The sequence below is a fragment of the Caretta caretta genome, chromosome 23 (genome assembly GCF_965140235.1).
Source record: "Caretta caretta isolate rCarCar2 chromosome 23, rCarCar1.hap1, whole genome shotgun sequence".
Lineage (NCBI taxonomy): Eukaryota > Metazoa > Chordata > Testudines > Cheloniidae > Caretta > Caretta caretta.
Genome location: NC_134228.1, coordinates 15,088,723 through 15,106,272, shown reverse-complemented (window position 1 = coordinate 15,106,272; position 17,550 = coordinate 15,088,723). Strand labels below are relative to the sequence as shown.

General features: G+C 67.8%; 1 protein-coding gene across 3 annotated transcripts; it reads right to left on the bottom strand.

The window, feature by feature from the left end:
* Window positions 1–3,611: 3,611 nt before the first annotated feature.
* On the bottom strand, window positions 3,612–16,381 carry LOC125628034 (protein bicaudal D homolog 1). 3 transcript variants are annotated; one of them, XM_075122425.1, is made up of 9 exons: window positions 16,001–16,158; window positions 15,620–15,882; window positions 14,795–15,007; window positions 13,111–13,263; window positions 10,014–10,424; window positions 7,298–7,981; window positions 5,090–5,241; window positions 4,761–4,953; window positions 3,612–4,216 (listed from the first exon to the last, which is right to left on the bottom strand). In XM_075122425.1, exons 2-9 carry the CDS (start codon window positions 15,878–15,880, stop codon window positions 4,211–4,213), a joined length of 2,073 nt encoding a protein of 690 aa, XP_074978526.1. In that variant the 5' UTR covers window positions 15,881–15,882; window positions 16,001–16,158; the 3' UTR covers window positions 3,612–4,210. The 3 variants fall into 3 exon arrangements, with proteins under 3 accessions (XP_074978526.1, XP_048688700.2, XP_048688702.2); XM_048832743.2 differs by having other exon boundaries at window positions 15,620–16,378; XM_048832745.2 differs by lacking the exon at window positions 14,795–15,007 and having other exon boundaries at window positions 15,620–16,381.
* Window positions 16,382–17,550: the final 1,169 nt, after the last annotated feature.

Below are 17,550 nucleotides of genomic sequence, written 5' to 3'. Positions count from 1 at the left end.
TGGCCCCGGAGAGACAGGGCCCTTTTGTTCAGGGCCCGGGGAGCCTGGAACCGGCCCACTAGCCTTGGCCAGGCCCGGGGGAATTGGGATGAATGGGCCCTCTGTCTGTCCGCACACAGCCAGCAACTGTCAGGGAACGGGCCCTGGGCCGCAGGGAGCCCCCTGTACACGCTGGTCCCCCCTGGGGCCGGGCCAGGAACAGATCCCTGGCTGGGGTGAGCCGGCATTGACCCCGCATCGGCTAGGCCAGAAATGCCAGAGGGGGAAAGTGACAGCCAGAGGCCCCCACATGGTTACAGACCACCCCGTTCTCTGACCCCCAAGAACTCCCAGAGCCAGGGCAGAACCCAGGAGTCCTGGCTCCCAGCCCGCTGCTGGCTCTAACCCACTAGGCCCCAGTCCCCTCCCATGCCTGGGGAGAGAACCCAGGCGTCCTGCAGGTGGAGCAGACACACTGGGCCCCTTGTGTTTACAGCAGGATTTCTGCTTTCAGGAGCAAAGTGCTGTTAAACGTGACCGACAGACACTGCTGGGGGCTCCCGCAAGCCTGAGCCACCCGCCGCAAAGGGGGGAAGCTGCCCACAGCTGAGATGCAGCCACCTCTGGGGTGGGGCAGGGGCTCGGTTATAGGGGGACACCTTGCCCAGTGCTAAGACATGGCCCCAGCAGGGTGGGCACGGGGGCTGGTTATAGGGCGATGTCACGGGCTCCCAGGTCGTGCCCACTCTTGGTCCATGCGGTCCCTGGGGGGAACCCCCATCAGTGCAAGAGCCCTTCTCAGGGGTCCAGCCCCCCGCCTCCTGGAACCGCACCGCTCTGAGCCTTAGCATGTCTGTCTCTGCCGTGGGCCCCTCAAGGAGACCCTCGGGTCCTCCACTCCCAGAGGGAATAATGCCCCCACCCAGCTCCCCCCCCCTAGAGGGAATAAGGCCCCCCCCGAGCTCCCCACACCCAGAGAGAATAATGCCCCCCTGTTCTCTAGACTGGAGTGACACTCAGCCGGCATAAAGCAGCAGGGTTTATTGAGCGTCTGAACCCAGCATAGGAAACTCTCTGGGCCTCAGGCCTGGCCCGCCTCAGCCCAACACATCCCAGTCTCCCCTGCATCCAGCTGGGCTCTGCCTGCTCCCTCTCTCCAGCCCAGAGCCCCCCTGCTTCCCAGCTGGGCATCCGATCTCACCGGCCCCAAGCCCCCCCTCTGTCCATTGTCGCCTGGTAAACAGGGTTGCCTGGGCCCCTTCTGGCTGGACCGGTCACCGGGGTCCTCTCTCCGCAGCCCATTGTCCCCCTGTGATGAAGTGGGACTGTTCTTAATGTTTCCTCTGAATAGTGTGGGGGTGCCTCAGTTTCCCCTAGGCAGTTCTTAAGTCTCTAGGGGGTGGGGTAAGGGTGTATGATCATTGCAGAGCCCTAGAGGGCAGGTGTATGCAGGAGTCTGGACACAGAGAATGGCCGACACCCTGTTTCCTGGCAACTAATGGCCTGGGCCCTTCCCCCCCTGCAAGGTGAGAGCTGAAGGGTTGGAGAACAAAGGAATCAGGTGACCTCCTGGCCCGGGAAAGGAACAAAGCCCAGAGGAGGAGGGGCTGGAGGGGTTTTCAGTTTGGGGCTGGCTGGGACATGGAGTGAAGTGCAGACGTGGTTGTCTGGCTCACTGCCCCCCAAAATGGACCCAGCTGAGGGGTCCCGTTCTCTGCACCTGCAAGCTCTGTGTTAGACCATGTTCCTGTCGTCTAATAAACCTTCTGTTTTACTGGCTGGCTGAGAGTCACGTCTGACTGCGAAGTTGGGGGGCAGGACCCTCTGGCTTCCCCAGGAGCCCCGCCTGAGCGGACTCGCTGGGGGAAAGCGCACGGAGGGGCAGAGGATGCTGAATGCTCTGAGGTCAGACCCAGGAAGGTGGAAGCTGTGTGAGCTGTGTGTCCTGCAGACAGGCTGCTCACAGAAAGGCGACTACCCCAGAGTCCTGACTGGCTTCATGGGGAGCAGTTCCAGAGCATCGCCCAGGGACTCCGTGACACCCCCCACTGGCCAGACCCAACTGGGACTCCCAAGCTGGGGCTGCCGATCCCCAGTCGCTGGGGTCTCCACTCTCCAGGCCATTGGCCGGGGTCCCACGTTCCCTCACTGGCCCTAGTGTCCCCACAAACCCCCTCTCCCACCCCCTTGTTAAACCCGTAACACCCAGGGAAACTGAGTCCCACCCCCTCTGCATGCAAACCACTGATAAAACCAAGAGAACCCCCCACTTTGTCACAGGGGACCCCACGCCTGACGCTGGGACCGGCCTCTCCAGCTGGCATCACTTATGCAGGGACCCCTTGCCTGGCACAGAGACATGGCCCCTCTGTCTGGGGCTGGTTATAGGGGCCCCTTGCCTGATGAAAGGATGGCCCCCCAGTCTGGTTCTAGGGGGCCCACACCTGATGCTGGGATGTAGCCCCCCCGGCTGGGCTGGTTACAGGGGCCCCTGGCAGGAGGCTGGGGCAGGCCAGCTGGTGAGCAGTTGGACGTTATGTAAGGCAGGAAGTGCAGCCAGTGAGATCCAGCTGAACGGTGATCTCCGCTCCCCCCCGCCCCCGGGGTTGGTGGTTAGAGTGGGGGGAGGGGTGCTCACAGTACTCCTGGGTTCTCTCCCCAGCTCTGGGAGAGGAATGGGGCCTAGGGAGCTAGAGCAGAAAGCGGGCTAGGAGCCAGGATTCCGGGTCATAGCCGCTGTGTAACCTTGGGGGAAGTCACACCCCCTGTGCCTCAGTTTCCCTGCTCACCCTTACAATCCAATGCAGGGGCTGCAGAGGGCCAGGTCAAGGGGAGCTGCGCAGCACCCACCCCTATAGCCCCCCCAGTTGGGATCTGCACAGCAGCCAGCCTGACAGCACCCACCCCCATCTCATTCATATTCCCAGCCAGGTTTGAGTCACTGCTTCCCCTGCCAAGGGCCCGTCTAGACCAAGCCAGCCCCAGGCGGGTCAGATTTTCATTTCCTCTCCGGTAAGCCAGGGGCCCAGGCAGGGGGGTGGAGTGGGAAGGCTGGGAGGCAGGACACCTGGGTTCTATCCCCACCTCTGCCACAGACCTGCTCTATGAGCGAGGGGCAAGGATGGCCTCCCTTGGGCCTCACTTTCCCCCCCTTTGTCTGCTCCAGGCCAGGAGCTCCTGCAGGCAGGGACTGTGCCACACCCAGCCCACACTGGGACCCCCAGCTCAGGCAGGGGAGCCATGCAGCACCCAGCACAATGGGGGGCCCTGATCTCAGGCCCAAGGGTCTATGGGGGACCCCATACAACAAGAGGACTCCAAGCACCAGGGGTGGGAATGTAGCACTCCACACAGTGTGGGCCCTGACCCAGCTGTGCCATGGGAGGCTGGAGGCGTATGGGGTGGCCAGTACAGGGGCGATCAGTGCAGCACCTGGCACTTCAGGTGGGAGGCCGAAGCAAAGACCCCCCCAGCCCCTGCTAAAGCCAGCATGAGGTGCCCTCACAGCCAGCCTGCCCCCCAAGCTCCCCCAGCCCATCCACTCTGATCCGCCCCCATCCTACAGTCGTGGGGTGCGTGGCACGGGCCACGCAGCGCCGTCGCCCACCCCCCGACCGGAGTTCCAGGCCCGAGAGGAGACAAAAGCTGTTTAATTAGAGGCAAAGTAACCAGGGCCCGGTCACGTGTCTGACCCTGGGGGATACACAGAGCAGTCCATACAGCGCATGCGCCCCCCCCGGGTACCCCCCCGCCACTCCCCTGAGATCGCCAGCTCTAAGTGCAAAATGGTGCAGTGAGAAAAGGGGATACTGCCTCGAAAGTGCAGGTTGAGGGTCTCTGAGCGCCAGGCCCGGCCCCACCCCGAGACGCCCCTGCCCTGTACGTGTGGGTGGGGGGGGGGGGTCTCTGAGCACCAGGCCTGGCCCCTGCCCTGTAAGTGTGGGACCCTGAGCCACCCCCATGAGGGCAAGAGGAGGAGGAGGTCTCCCGCAGCAAGGCAGAGACACCGGCCAGTGCTCTGCCCCCAGCCGGCCGGCTGGCTACACCCTACCTAGCCCTGAGCAGTTAAGGCCCGGCAGCCGCCCACTGGCGGGGGCAGCTGCGGCAGAGGTCAGGGGTCTGTCGGCAGTTTGCAGCATTGAAGGCACGAGCGGTGAAGGGCGGTGCCGGTCCCGGGGCTGGCTCTGGTTGGCACCGATCCTGCATGTTTCTCTGCGAGGCCGCTGAGGTCTCAGTGCTGCGTGGGAAAAACCCAGTTACCCTCGGAGCAGAGCAAAGGGGATACCCCCACAACCCACGGCACCGATCCCTGCCCCGCAGGCTGGGACCAATATCAAGGGGAGATGGCCTGGCCACCTCACAGCTTAGCCCCACTGCCCCCTGCCTGCCTGGGGGGCAGAGACCAGCCAGGGCACAGGCCCCATGGCTGGACAACCGGTAGCCAGGGAGGTTTGCCTGAGTCTGCAGAGAGCCTGAGCCCTTCACTTCAAGAGACAGAAAGAGACACCTCCAGGCACCTGAACTCCCACCCCAGCAAGGGGCTTTGTTGGGGGTCAGGAGCACAGGAGCCCATGCCCCCCAACTGCTGGGGACCCAGGCTGCCACCCTTGGGGGCAGGGGATGAGGGGACCCCCTCCGGCCCCAAGGTCTGGAACAGGACCATGGCTGTGGGATGCAGCCAGGCCCTCCAAAGCCCCATCCTGGTTCTGTGCCACCTGGAGGTGCCCCTGGGAAGCCAGGAAGGGGGCAGGCTAACAGGCTGGGGCTGGCCTGTGCCATACCGCGGTGCTCCTGGTGCTGCGCGGTCTGGCCCGGGTGCCGTGGGCCGGGCTCTCCAGGCTCTCCAGGCGCTGGGTGAGAGCCAGCTTCTGCTGGATGGCCATGCGCAGCAAGGAGCTGAGCGTCTTCTTCTCATCCTCCGCCACGGCCAGCTGCCGCTGCATCTCGTCCAGCTGGGAGACGTACTGGTCACACCTGGGGGACACAGGGGGTCAGGCTGGGGGCTCCGCCCGCCCCGGCTCGGTCCCCTGTGGCTAGCCCCGTCCCCACCCAGCAGTCCTGCTTCCTGGCGGGCAGTTCCAGCCCTGTGCCCATCGGGGGCTCCCCTCACCGGCTGGCAAACATGGCGCGTAGGGAGGAGAAGGTGGTGGCGTCCTCCTTCAAGGCCTTCAGCTCGCGGCGCAGCTTGAGCATGGTGTCCGACACCAGGGCTTTCTCCCCCTCGTACTGCCCCTTCAGGTTGGAGAGCGCCACCTCCGCCGTCTGGGAGGAGATGGGGGTGAGAGCCGGGTGGGCCCATGCCTCCCCCTGCAACCCCACCCTCTGCCCTCTGGGGGGAGAGAGCCGGAGGGCCCGTGCCCCCCCCTCCAGCAACCCCACCCTCTGCCCTCTGGGGGAGACGGGAGGTGGGAGCTGGACGGGCCCGTGGCCCCCCCTCCCACAACCCCACCCTCTGCCCTCTGGGGGGAGACGGGAGGTGGGAGCTGGACGGGCCCGTGCCCCCCCCCGCAACCCCATCCTCTGCGGGGAGAGAGCCGGAGGGCCCGTGCCCACCCCCCGCAACCCCACCCTCTGCGGGAGACGGGAGGTGGGAGCTGGACGGGGCCGTGGGCCCCCCCCCCGCAACCCCACCCTCTGCCCTCTGGGGGGAAGAGAGCCGGAGGGCCCGTGCCCCCCCCTCCCGCAACCCCACCCTCTGCCCTCTGGGGGAGACGGGAGGTGGGAGCTGGACGGGCTCGTGGCCCCCCCCCCCCGCAACCCCACCCTTTGCCCTCTGGGGGGAGACGGGAGGTGGGAGCTGGACAGGCCCGTGGCCCCCCCCCCCGCAACCCCATCCTCTGCGGGGAGAGAGCTGGAGGGCCCGTGCCCCCCCCCCCCGCAACCCCACCCTCTGCCCTCTGGGGGAGACGGGAGGTGGGAGTTGGACGGGCCCGTGCCCCCCCTCCCACAACCCCACCCTCTGTCCTCTGGGAGGAGAGAGCCGGAGGGCCCGTGCCCCCCCCCCGCAACCCCACCCTCTGCCCTCTGGGGGAGACGGGAGGTGGGAGCTGGACGGGCCCGTGGCCCCCCCCTCCCACAACCCCACCCTCTGCCCTCTGGGGGGAGAGAGCCGGAGGGCCCGTGCCCCCCCCTCCCGCAACCCCACCCTCTGCCCTCTGGGGGAGACGGGAGGTGGGAGCTGGATGGGCTCGTGGCCCCCCCCCCCCGCAACCCCACCCTCTGCCCTCTGGGGGGAGACGGGAGGTGGGAGCTGGACGGGCCCGTGCCCCCCCCCGCAACCCCATCCTCTGCCCTCTGGGGGAGACGGGAGCTGGACGGGCCCGTGGCCCCCCCCCCCCCCCGCAACCCCACCCTCTGCCCTCTGGGGGAGACGGGAGGTGGGAGCTGGATGGGCTCGTGGCCCCCCCCCCCCCCGCAACCCCACCCTCTGCCCTCTGGGGGGAGACGGGAGGTGGGAGCTGGACGGGCCCGTGCCCCCCCCCGCAACCCCATCCTCTGCGGGGAGAGAGCCGGAGGGCCCGTGCCCACCCCCCGCAACCCCACCCTCTGCCCTCTGGGGGAGACGGGAGCTGGACGGGCCCGTGGCCCCCCCCCCCCCCGCAACCCCACCCTCTGCCCTCTGGGGGAGACGGGAGGTGGGAGCTGGATGGGCTCGTGGCCCCCCCCCCCCCGCAACCCCACCCTCTGCCCTCTGGGGGGAGACGGGAGGTGGGAGCTGGACGGGCCCGTGCCCACCCCCCGCAACCCCACCCTCTGCCCTCTGGGGGAGACGGGAGCTGGACGGGCCCGTGGCCCCCCCCCCCCCCGCAACCCCACCCTCTGCCCTCTGGGGGAGACGGGAGGTGGGAGCTGGACGGGCCCGTGCCCCCCCCCATGCAACAAGGCAGTGTGGGGAGGGGAGAGCCGGATGGGCCCACACCTCCTGCATGCAATCCCCATCCCCCACCCACAGCCTCTGCCCTCTGGGAGGAGCTGGGGGGTGAGAGCCGGAGGGCCCACGCCCCCACGCATCCGGACACACCCACAGACGGCTGTGGAGACGGGGGTGAGAGCCAGCTGGGCCCGCAGCCCCCACCCCCACCCAGCCTCTGCCCTCTGGGGGGCGAGACCCGGACAAGCCCATGTCCCCGGACACGCCCACAGCCCCCCCATACAGACAGCCTCTGCATCTCGGAGTCAGTTGGGCCTGCGCCCCCCACGCACACAGCTCCCACTGCAGCCACAACCCTCCCCCCATTAGAGGAGATGGCTGACTGGATCCAGACAGGCTGCCCCAAGGTGCCCGGGGGCATGGACGAGCCCCCCGCAGCGCGCCCACCTGCTTGTTGGCCTTGAGCACAGTGCGCAGCGTGGCGATCTGCTCCCGCTTGGTGCTGAGCAGGGAGCGAAGCTTCATCACCTCTTCAGCCAGCACCTCCTTGTCCTGCTCCAGCTCGGCGGCGGGCAGGCCCTGCCCGGGGGGCCGCTGCTGCCACAGGACCAGCGCCCCCTGCAGGTGCCCCAGCTGCTCCCGCAGCACCACCGCCAGGTGGGAGACATTGAGGGGCTCCCCAGCGGGTGACTGGTCCTCACAGGGCCCCGCCCCTGGCTCCGGCTGGAGATGGGTCTTGCCCGCCGGCTCCCTCTTGCCCAGCAGCCTCCTGGTGCCGCGCCCGTCCCGGTAATAATCCAGCACCACCCGCTGCGGCGTCAGGCCACGCCAGGCGCAGACCTGGTGGTAGAGGGTGGCCAGTTCCTCCATCAGCCCCAGCAGCTCCTCCTGGGCCTGGGCCAGCCGGGCCTGCAGCTCCCCTGCCAGCTTCCGGGAGGCCCGCAGCTGCCCCTCCAGCTGCGCCACCAGGTCCTGCCAGGGCTGGGGCTCCGGGGATGCTGGCCTGGCCTTGAGCTGCTCCAGGAGGAGGCCATTGCGCTGCTGCTGATCTGTCAAGGCCACCCTGGCGCTGTCCAGCTGCCCCCGGGCCTCCTGCACATCAGCTGCCAGGCAGGCTTTCTCCCGGTCCACCTGCAGAGAGAGAAATGGCAGGCCTGTGAGCATGGGGTCTTGTGTGTTAGAGTGGCAGGGGTTGGGGGGCGGGGGGGCTGTGATGAAGCAGAACTGTTCTTAATGTTTCCTCTGAATACTGTAGGGATGCCTCAGTTTCCCCTAGGCATTTCATAAGTCTTTAGAGGGTGGGATAAGGCAGGGGGTGTAATGGTTGCAGAGCAAAGGGCCAGGGTCCATAAATGGTGACACTCTGTCTCCTGGCCACTGGTGGCCTGGGCCCTTCCCCCCTGCCAGGTGAGAGCTAAAGGGTTGGAGAACAAAGAGATCCGGTGCCCTCCTGGCCCGGGAAAGGGACAAAGCCCAGAGCAGGGGGGGCTGGAGGGAGTTTCAGTTTGGGGCTGGCTGGGGACATGGAGTGAAGGGCAGACGGGGTTGTCTGGCTCACTGCCCCCCAAAATGGACCCAGCTGAGGGGTCCTGTTCTCTGCACCTACAAGCTCTGTGTTAGACCCTGTTCCTGTCGTCTAATAAACCATCTGTTTTACTGGCTGGCTGAGAGTCCCGTCTGACTGCGGAGTTGGGGGGCAGAACCCTCTGGCCCCCCCAGGACCCTGCCTGAGCAGACTCGCTGTGGGAAGCGCCCGGAGGGGCAGAGGAGGCTGGAGGCTCCGGGGTCAGACCCAGGAAGGGGGAAGCTGGGTGAGCTGTGTGTCCTGCAGACAGGCTGCTCCCCGAGAGGAGACTCCCCCAGAGTCCTGCCCGGCTACGTAGGAAGCAGATCCAGAGCATCGCCCGGGGACCCCTTGACAGGGGCTGGGAGCCAGAACTCCTGGGATCTCTCCCCAAACACCCTCAGAGGGTTGAGGAAGGGGAGCAAGGGGTTTCGTGGATTAGAGCAGGGGGGCTGGGAGCCAGGACTCCTGGGTTCAATCCCCAATTTGGCAGAGATTGGCTGTGACCTTTGGCACACCTCTCTCCCCTCCCCCCGTTGTTCAAGTTCAGGGACTTGGTGTGTGAGCACTGCGCCAGGCGCCAGTCTCCATGGGGGGAAGGGGGCATACGGCACCCAGCACACGACGGGTGGGGGCTCCCGGGCCGTGTCTCCGAGTGCTGTGCGGGTTCGACGGGAAGCCAGAACAGCAGCGTTGTGGCTACCAAGCACAAGGGCGTGTTGTGGAAAGCCCCAGGGGGCTGGATGGTTACAGCACCGGCTTGCCAGGGGCTCGGAGATCTGCTGGGTACCAGAGACAACTTGGGGGAGGGGGCTCCGCAGAAGCCACGCCAGAGCTGGCATGGAGGCCTGGCGCAGCGTTAACCTGGCAGGGCCCACCAAGGGCAGCCACCAAGCGAGACAAGATGCGCTCTGCGGGGGGCCTGCTGCTGCAGGATGTGGGGTGTACCAGTGGCTTCCTGCCTTGCTCCACCCCCTCAGCAAGGGCGACCGCGCAGGCGAGAGCCAGCTGCGGGCGACGCTGGGAGACAGGCGGGACTCACTGCTGGGACCAAGCGCAAGGGATTCCCAGTTCACACCAGCTGTGACATTCCAGGGGCAAAATGGGTGGGGGCAGGGAAGGCTGCTTCCTGGTTACTGAAGTCTGAATGGCCTCATTAATGTGCAGAGAAGGGGGGTTGGCAATGAAGGGGTTAACTGATGACACGTTTCCCCCCCCCCGCAGCTGCTCCTGCCAATCGGGCTGCCCATTGCTCGTGGCTAGGCCCCTCTTCACCCACCTAATGGGCTCAGCCCTTCATCCACTCCTGGATCTGAACCGGGGTCGGGTGCAGGGCAGGAGACACCAGGCCACCCTCCCCTGGGAGCCCCTGGCACAAGACCCCCACCGCGAGGTGCTCAGCCGCCCCCTAACACAAGATGCTCCGGGATCTTCCCTTACCCGGAACGGCTGGAACCCCGAGACCTGCCCCAAGCTACGCCCCAGGCCCTGCCCCCACCTTGAGGCAGCAAGAAACCCCCATGCCCCCACCCACAACCTGGAGCAGGCCGCGCCCCACTGACCAGAGCAGCAGGGAACCCCCCAGGCCCCGCCCCTGACCTGGAGCAGCTGCTGCCGCAGCTTGGGCACCTCGGCCAGGCTGAGCTCACTGAAGAGGTCGGCGACGAGGCTGGGCGCAGGGCGGGCGTGGGGAGTGGACGCCCGCTCCCCGAAGTCCCCCACGCTGGCGCTGCCATTGGCAAAGCCGCTGTCCAGCTCCTCATCCTGGCTTAGCTCCTCCAGGCCGGCCTGCAGGCTGCCCAGCGAGCCGGGGCGGCCCCCGGTGCAGGCCGCCAGCTCCCGCCGCAGCTCCCGCCGCTGCTCCCGCTCCACCGCCAGCGTCTCCAGCACCTCCTCCAGCTGCCGCTCTGCCAGCTCCCGCAGCCGCCCCAGCTCCTCCAGCTGGGCTCCGGCCAGCACTGCCTCCTCATCCCGGCACCGCAGCTCGTGCTTCAGGGCCTCAAACTCCACCTGCCGGGGGGGCGTCAGGACTCCTGGGGTCTCCCCTCAGCTCTGAGAGGGCAGTGGGGGCTAGTGGGTTCGAGCAGGGGGCGCTGGGAGCCAGGACTCCTGGGTTCTTTCCCCCGCTCTGAGAGGGCAGTGGGGGCTAGTGGGGGCGCTGGGAGCCAGGACTCCCGGGTTCTCTCCCTGGCTCTGAGAGGGCAGTGGGGGCTAGTGGGTTCGAGCAGGGGGATGCTGGGAGCCAGGACTCCTGGGTTCTCTCCCTGGCTCTGAGAGGGCAGTGGGGGCTAGTGGGTTCGAGCAGAGGGCGCTGGGAGCCAGGACTCCCGGGTTCTCTCCCTGGCTCTGAGAGGGCAGTGGGGGCTAGTGGGTTCGAGCAGGGGGCGCTGGGAGCCAGGACTCCTGGGTTCTCTCCCTGGCTCTGAGAGGGCAGTGGGGGCTAGTGGGTTAGAGCAGGGGGCGCTGGGAGCCAGGACTCCTGGGTTCTCTCCCTGGCTCTGAGAGGGCAGTGGGGGCTAGTGGGGGCGCTGGGAGCCAGGACTCCCGGGTTCTCTCCCTGGCTCTGAGAGGGCAGTGGGGGCTAGTGGGTTAGAGCAGGGGGCGCTGGGAGCCAGGACTCCTGGGTTCTCTCCCTGGCTCTGAGAGGGCAGTGGGGGCTAGTGGGGGCGCTGGGAGCCAGGACTCCCGGGTTCTCTCCCTGGCTCTGAGAGGGCAGTGGGGGCTAGTGGGTTCGAGCAGGGGGATGCTGGGAGCCAGGACTCCTGGGTTCTCTCCCTGGCTCTGAGAGGGCAGTGGGGGCTAGTGGGTTCGAGCAGAGGGCGCTGGGAGCCAGGACTCCCGGGTTCTCTCCCTGGCTCTGAGAGGGCAGTGGGGGCTAGTGGGTTCGAGCAGGGGGCGCTGGGAGCCAGGACTCCTGGGTTCTCTCCCTGGCTCTGAGAGGGCAGTGGGGGCTAGTGGGTTAGAGCAGGGGGCGCTGGGAGCCAGGACTCCCGGGTTCTCTCCCTGGCTCTGAGAGGGCAGTGGGGGCTAGTGGGGGCGCTGGGAGCCAGGACTCCCGGGTTCTCTCCCTGGCTCTGAGAGGGCAGTGGGGGCTAGTGGGTTCGAGCAGGGGGATGCTGGGAGCCAGGACTCCTGGGTTCTCTCCCTGGCTCTGAGAGGGCAGTGGGGGCTAGTGGGTTCGAGCAGAGGGCGCTGGGAGCCAGGACTCCCGGGTTCTCTCCCTGGCTCTGAGAGGGCAGTGGGGGCTAGTGGGTTCGAGCAGGGGGCGCTGGGAGCCAGGACTCCTGGGTTCTCTCCCTGGCTCTGAGAGGGCAGTGGGGGCTAGTGGGTTAGAGCAGGGGGCGCTGGGAGCCAGGACTCCTGGGTTCTCTCCCTGGCTCTGAGAGGGCAGTGGGGGCTAGTGGGGGCGCTGGGAGCCAGGACTCCCGGGTTCTCTCCCTGGCTCTGAGAGGGCAGTGGGGGCTAGTGGGTTAGAGCAGGGGGCGCTGGGAGCCAGGACTCCTGGGTTCTCTCCCTGGCTCTGAGAGGGCAGTGGGGGCTAGTGGGGGCGCTGGGAGCCAGGACTCCCGGGTTCTCTCCCTGGCTCTGAGAGGGCAGTGGGGGCTAGTGGGTTCGAGCAGGGGGATGCTGGGAGCCAGGACTCCTGGGTTCTCTCCCTGGCTCTGAGAGGGCAGTGGGGGCTAGTGGGTTCGAGCAGAGGGCGCTGGGAGCCAGGACTCCCGGGTTCTCTCCCTGGCTCTGAGAGGGCAGTGGGGGCTAGTGGGTTCGAGCAGGGGGCGCTGGGAGCCAGGACTCCTGGGTTCTCTCCCTGGCTCTGAGAGGGCAGTGGGGGCTAGTGGGTTAGAGCAGGGGGCGCTGGGAGCCAGGACTCCCGGGTTCTCTCCCTGGCTCTGAGAGGGCAGTGGGGGCTAGTGGGGGCGCTGGGAGCCAGGACTCCCGGGTTCTCTCCCTGGCTCTGAGAGGGCAGTGGGGGCTAGTGGGTTAGAGCAGGGGGCGCTGGGAGCCAGGACTCCTGGGTTCTCTCCCTGGCTCTGAGAGGGCAGTGGGGGCTAGTGGGGGCGCTGGGAGCCAGGACTCCCGGGTTCTCTCCCTGGCTCTGAGAGGGCAGTGGGGGCTAGTGGGTTCGAGCAGGGGGATGCTGGGAGCCAGGACTCCTGGGTTCTCTCCCTGGCTCTGAGAGGGCAGTGGGGGCTAGTGGGTTCGAGCAGAGGGCGCTGGGAGCCAGGACTCCCGGGTTCTCTCCCTGGCTCTGAGAGGGCAGTGGGGGCTAGTGGGTTCGAGCAGGGGGCGCTGGGAGCCAGGACTCCTGGGTTCTCTCCCTGGCTCTGAGAGGGCAGTGGGGGCTAGTGGGTTAGAGCAGGGGGCGCTGGGAGCCAGGACTCCCGGGTTCTCTCCCTGGCTCTGAGAGGGCAGTGGGGGCTAGTGGGGGCGCTGGGAGCCAGGACTCCCGGGTTCTCTCCCTGGCTCTGAGAGGGCAGTGGGGGCTAGTGGGTTCGAGCAGGGGGCGCTGGGAGCCAGGACTCCTGGGTTCTCTCCCCAAAAGCCCTCAGAGGGTTTAGGAGGGGAAGAAGAGTTAGCACAGGCCACATAAGCGGTTTCCTCGCCCTCTCCTGTCCCAAGTGAGGCACAATCAGCCCCTCCAGCACAGGGGCCCCAGGCGATCTTCCCGCCATCCCGAGAGGCTGGGGGCGAGTACCTGGTTGCCCTTGAGCAGGGACACCTGCTTCTGCAGGGAGATGTTCTCCTCCTCCAGCTCAGCGCAGTCCTGCAGCTGCCGCAGCTCCCGGCTCTTGTACTGCTTCAGCTCCTCCCGCAGCTGGGCCTTCTCTGCCTCCAAGGCCTGGCACTCCTGGGGTAAAGGGGCACCATTAATGCCCCCAAGGAGCACGAGAGGGCCCACCCAGGATCCCTGGGGGAAAGGAGAGAGCCCGGGGACCCAAGCTACGGCACAGCCCACCTCAGGGGCATCGCGGGCCCCGAGTGCTCACTGGCCTAAGGGGGGAGTTTGTGGGGGGGGGGGGGGGGGCGCAGAGACAGAACCTGCTGTAACACTTGGTATGAATCCTGCGTGCGCCTCACTTTCCCCAGCTGGTAACTAGGTGGTGGGGAAAGGCTGCTCGCTCTCGGGGAGGTGGGAATGGCACCTGGCTGTCCCAGGTTTGGGGCCCAGGCCAACATGTAGACAAGGCAAATCCAATCACCGGGCCATTTACTACCTAGCAACTAAGGACCACACACACCCAGCCACTGCAAGCAGCAAGGGAACCAAGAGCTATGGGGGGGGGGAGGGGGGCAGGTGGGATGGGACAGAGGAGAGAGGGACAAAGCAGGAGCCAAGGGGACACCCTTTGGCTGGGCTCTGGGTGGCCAGGCCAGGCCAGGCCGTAACTTCCTGTTCTCTGCGCTAACCAAGGACCATCTACGCTGGGTCCAGACACCCAATAACCCCCTGCTGAGAGCCGCTGAAGTGGGCAGTGCTCTCTCTTGGGGTACAAGCCTCCCATAGGTCTCAGCGTAGCAGCCGTGTTAGTCTGTATTCACAAAAAGAACAGGAGGACTTGTGGCACCCGAGAGACTAACCAATTTATTTGAGCATGAGCTTTTGTGAGCTACAGCTCACTTCATCGGATGCATTTGGTGCAAAATACAGTGGGGAGATTTCTATACAGAGAGAACATGAAACAATGGGTGTGACCAGACACACTGTAACCAGAGCGATCCCTTAACGTGAGCGGTTACCAGTGGCAGAGCCGGGGGGGGTGGGGGTGGGGGCTTTTGTAGTGATAATCAAGGTGGGCCATTTCCAGCAGTTGACAAGAATGTCTGAGGAACAGTGGGGGGGAGGGGGGGAACAAACATGGGGAAATAGTTTTACTTTGTGTAATGACCCATCCACTCCCAGTCTCTAGTCAAGCCTAAGTTAATTGTATCCAGTTTGCAAATGAATTCCAATTCAGCAGTCTCTCTTGGAGTCTGGTTTTGAAGTTTTTTGTTGAAGTATTGTCACTTTTAGGTCTGTAATCGAGTGACCAGAGAGACTGAAGTGATCTCCGCCTGGTTTTTGAAGGTTATAATTCTTGACGTCTGATTTGTGTCCATTTATTCCTTTACGTAGAGACTGTCCGGTTTGGCCAACGTACATGGCAGAGGGGCATTGCTGGCACATGTCACACTGGTAGACGTGCAGGTGAACGAGCCTTGGTAGCATGGTTGATGTGATCAGGCCCTATGATTAGCCTCCCACAGGCGTCCCATTGAGGTGGGCTCGCTGCAGGGAGCGTCCAGCATGAGGCAGGAGTGCGGAAGGCTCCGAGGGTCAGTCCCAGGAGGCTGGGAAAGCCAAGGGGGAAAGAGGGCACAGGGGACCGCAGGGCACTCACCTGGCGCAGGCCCTGCAGGGCGGCGCGCAGCCGCTCGCTCTCAGCGCCCGCGTTGCTCAGCCGGCATTGCAGCTGCCGCAGCTCCCCCTGCTGCTCCCCCATGCGGGCTGCGAGCTGGGCCTCGCTGGCCGCAGCCTCGCGCACCAGGCTCTCCTCCCGGGTCTCCCCGGCCACCGCCGCCCGCCGGTGGCTGCTGTGGCACTCAGCCAGGGCCTGCCGGACGCAGGGCAGAGAGAGGTGACTGGGGAGGAGGTGTCCGTCACGCGACGTGCTCTGCAGAATGCTGGGTGCAATGGGCACACACAGGGCGCGGGGCCAGGGGAGGCTCCCCCGGCAGTGCCCAGGCTGACCCCATTCTGGGCACACACACACAGGGCGCTGGGCCAGGGGACGTGGGGGGCTCCCCCGGCAGTGCCCAGGGACCCCATTCTGGGCACACATACACAGGGCGCTGGGCCAGGGGACGTGGGGGGCTCCCCCGGCAGTGCCCAGGCTGACCCCATTCTGGGCACACACACACAGGGCGCTGGGCCAGGGGACGTGGGGGGCTCCCCCGGCAGTGCCCAGGCTGACCCCATTCTGGGCACACACACACAGGACGCTGGGCCAGGGGACGTGGGAGGCTCCCCCGGGCGGTGCCCAGGCTGACCCCATTCTGGGCACACACACACAGGGCGCTGGGCCAGGGGACGTGGGGGGCTCCCCCGGCAGTGCCCAGGCTGACCCCATTCTGGGCACACACACAGGGCGCTGGGCCAGGGGACGTGGGGGGCTCACCCTAGTGGTAACTGGGCTGACCCTGTTCTGTGCCTGCCAGCCCCTTACCTCCTTCATTTGGGACAGCTCCGAGCTCAGCCCCTCCAGCTGCCCCTCCAGCTCCCCGCAGCGCTGCTTGAGCTCCCCGTTCTCCTCCAGCACCGCCAGCCCGTACTGGGCGGCCTGGACCTTCTCCTGCGTCGCCTCCTGCAGCTCGGCCGCCAGGCGCCCCACCTCCGCCTGCAGCTGGGCCAGGTCTGCGGGCGCTTTCACCAACTCCATAGTGGGCACCGGGCGGCAGGGCTGGGTCCCGGCGAGGGGCAGCGGCATGCCTGTGGGCAGGGACAGGCTGTAACCTCCTGCAGACACCACACACCTGTGCCCTAGCCCCCTCCCGTACGTGGCCCTGAAGTGGGGGGAGGGCATGGAAGCGGGGAGATGCAGACCTACCACTCCATGGGGAGGCAGGAGGGTGCAGGGGGAGGGGCAGGCGCCCTACCCCCAGGAGTGGGGGGGGAGGAGCAGGGACAGGGGGCAGAGGGCCCCCCCAGGAGTGGAGGGGAAGGGAGGCGAGGAGGGGCAGAGGGCCCCCCCAGGAGTGGAGGGGAGGCGAGGAGGGGCAGAGGGCCCCCCCAGGAGTGGAGGGGAAGGGAGGTGACGAGGGGCAGAGGGGGGCCCCCGGAGTGGGGGGGGAAGGGAGGCGACGAGGGGGGAGGGGCAGAGGGGGCCCCCCAGGAGCGGGGGGAAGGGCGGCGACGAGGGGGGAGGGGCGGAGGGCCCCCTCGGAGAGGGGGGAAGGGCGGCGACGAGGGGCAGAGGGGGCCCCCCAGGAGCGGGGGGGAAGGGCGGCGACGAGGGGGGAGGGGCAGAGGGGGCCCCCAGGAGCGGGGGGGAAGGGCGGCGACGAGGGGGGAGGGGCAGAGGGGGCCCCCCAGGAGCGGGGGGGGAAGGGCGGCGACGAGGGGGGAGGGGCAGAGGGGGCCCCCCAGGAGCGGGGAGAGGGGCCGGGGCGGGGCCCCCCAGGAGCGGGGGAGGGGAGGCGACGAGGGGGGAGGGGCAGAGGGGCCCCCCCAGGAGCGGGGGGAGGGGGGGCGGCGACGAGGGGGGAGGGGCAGAGGGGCCCCCCCAGGAGCGGGGGGAGGGGGGCGGCGACGAGGGGGGAGGGGCAGAGGGGCCCCCCCCAGGAGCGGGGGGAGGGGAGGCGACGAGGGGGGAGGGGCAGAGGACCCCCCCAGGAGCGGGGAGAGGGGAGGCGACGAGGGGGGAGGGGCAGAGGGGCCCCCCAGGAGCGGGGGGAGGGGAGGCGACGAGGGGGGAGGGGCAGAGGGGCCCCCCAGGAGCGGGGGGAGGGGAGGCGACGAGGGGGGAGGGGCAGAGGGGCCCCCCAGGAGCGGGGGGAGGGGAGGTGACGAGGGGGGAGGGGCAGAGGGGCCCCCCCAGGAGCGGGGGGAGGGGAGGCGACGAGGGGGGAGGGGCAGAGGGGCCCCCCCCAGGAGCGGGGGGAGGGGAGAGGGGCCGGGGCGGGGCCCCCCCAGGAGCGGGGGGAGGGGAGGCGACGAGGGGGGAGGGGCAGAGGGGCCCCCCCAGGAGCGGGGGAGGGGAGGCGACGAGGGGGGAGGGGCAGAGGGGCCCCCCCAGGAGCGGGGAGAGGGGCCGGGGCCCCCCCAGGAGCGGGGGGAGGGGCGGCGACGAGGGGGGAGGGGCAGAGGGGCCCCCCCAGGAGCGGGGGGAGGGGCGGCGACGAGGGGGGAGGAGCAGAGGACCCCCCAGGAGCGGGGGGAGGGGAGGCGACGAGGGGGGAGGGCAGAGGGGCCCCCCCAGGAGCGGGGGGGGAAGGGCGGCGACGAGGGGGGAGGGGCAGAGGGGGCCCCCCAGGAGCGGGGAGCGGGGCCTGGGCGGGGCCCCCCCAGGAGCGGGGGGAGGGGAGGCGACGAGGGGGGAGGGGCAGAGGGGCCCCCCAGGAGCGGGGGGAGGGGAGGCGACAATAGATATACGTATAG

Bases quoted from the DNA above. Each gene is read 5' to 3' on its own strand.
- LOC125628034 (XM_048832743.2), bottom strand. From the start codon at position 15,976: ATGCCCTCCCCCCACTTCAGGGCCACGTACGGGAGGGGGCTAGGGCAC. The intron at 13,264-14,794 runs GTGAGTGCCCTG...CCTTTACCCCAG, and splicing joins CCCTGCAGGGCCTGCGCCAG to GAGTGCCAGGCCTTGGAGGC. The intron at 5,242-7,297 runs GTGGGCGCGCTG...ATCTCCTCCCAG, and splicing joins TGCTCAAGGCCAACAAGCAG to ACGGCGGAGGTGGCGCTCTC.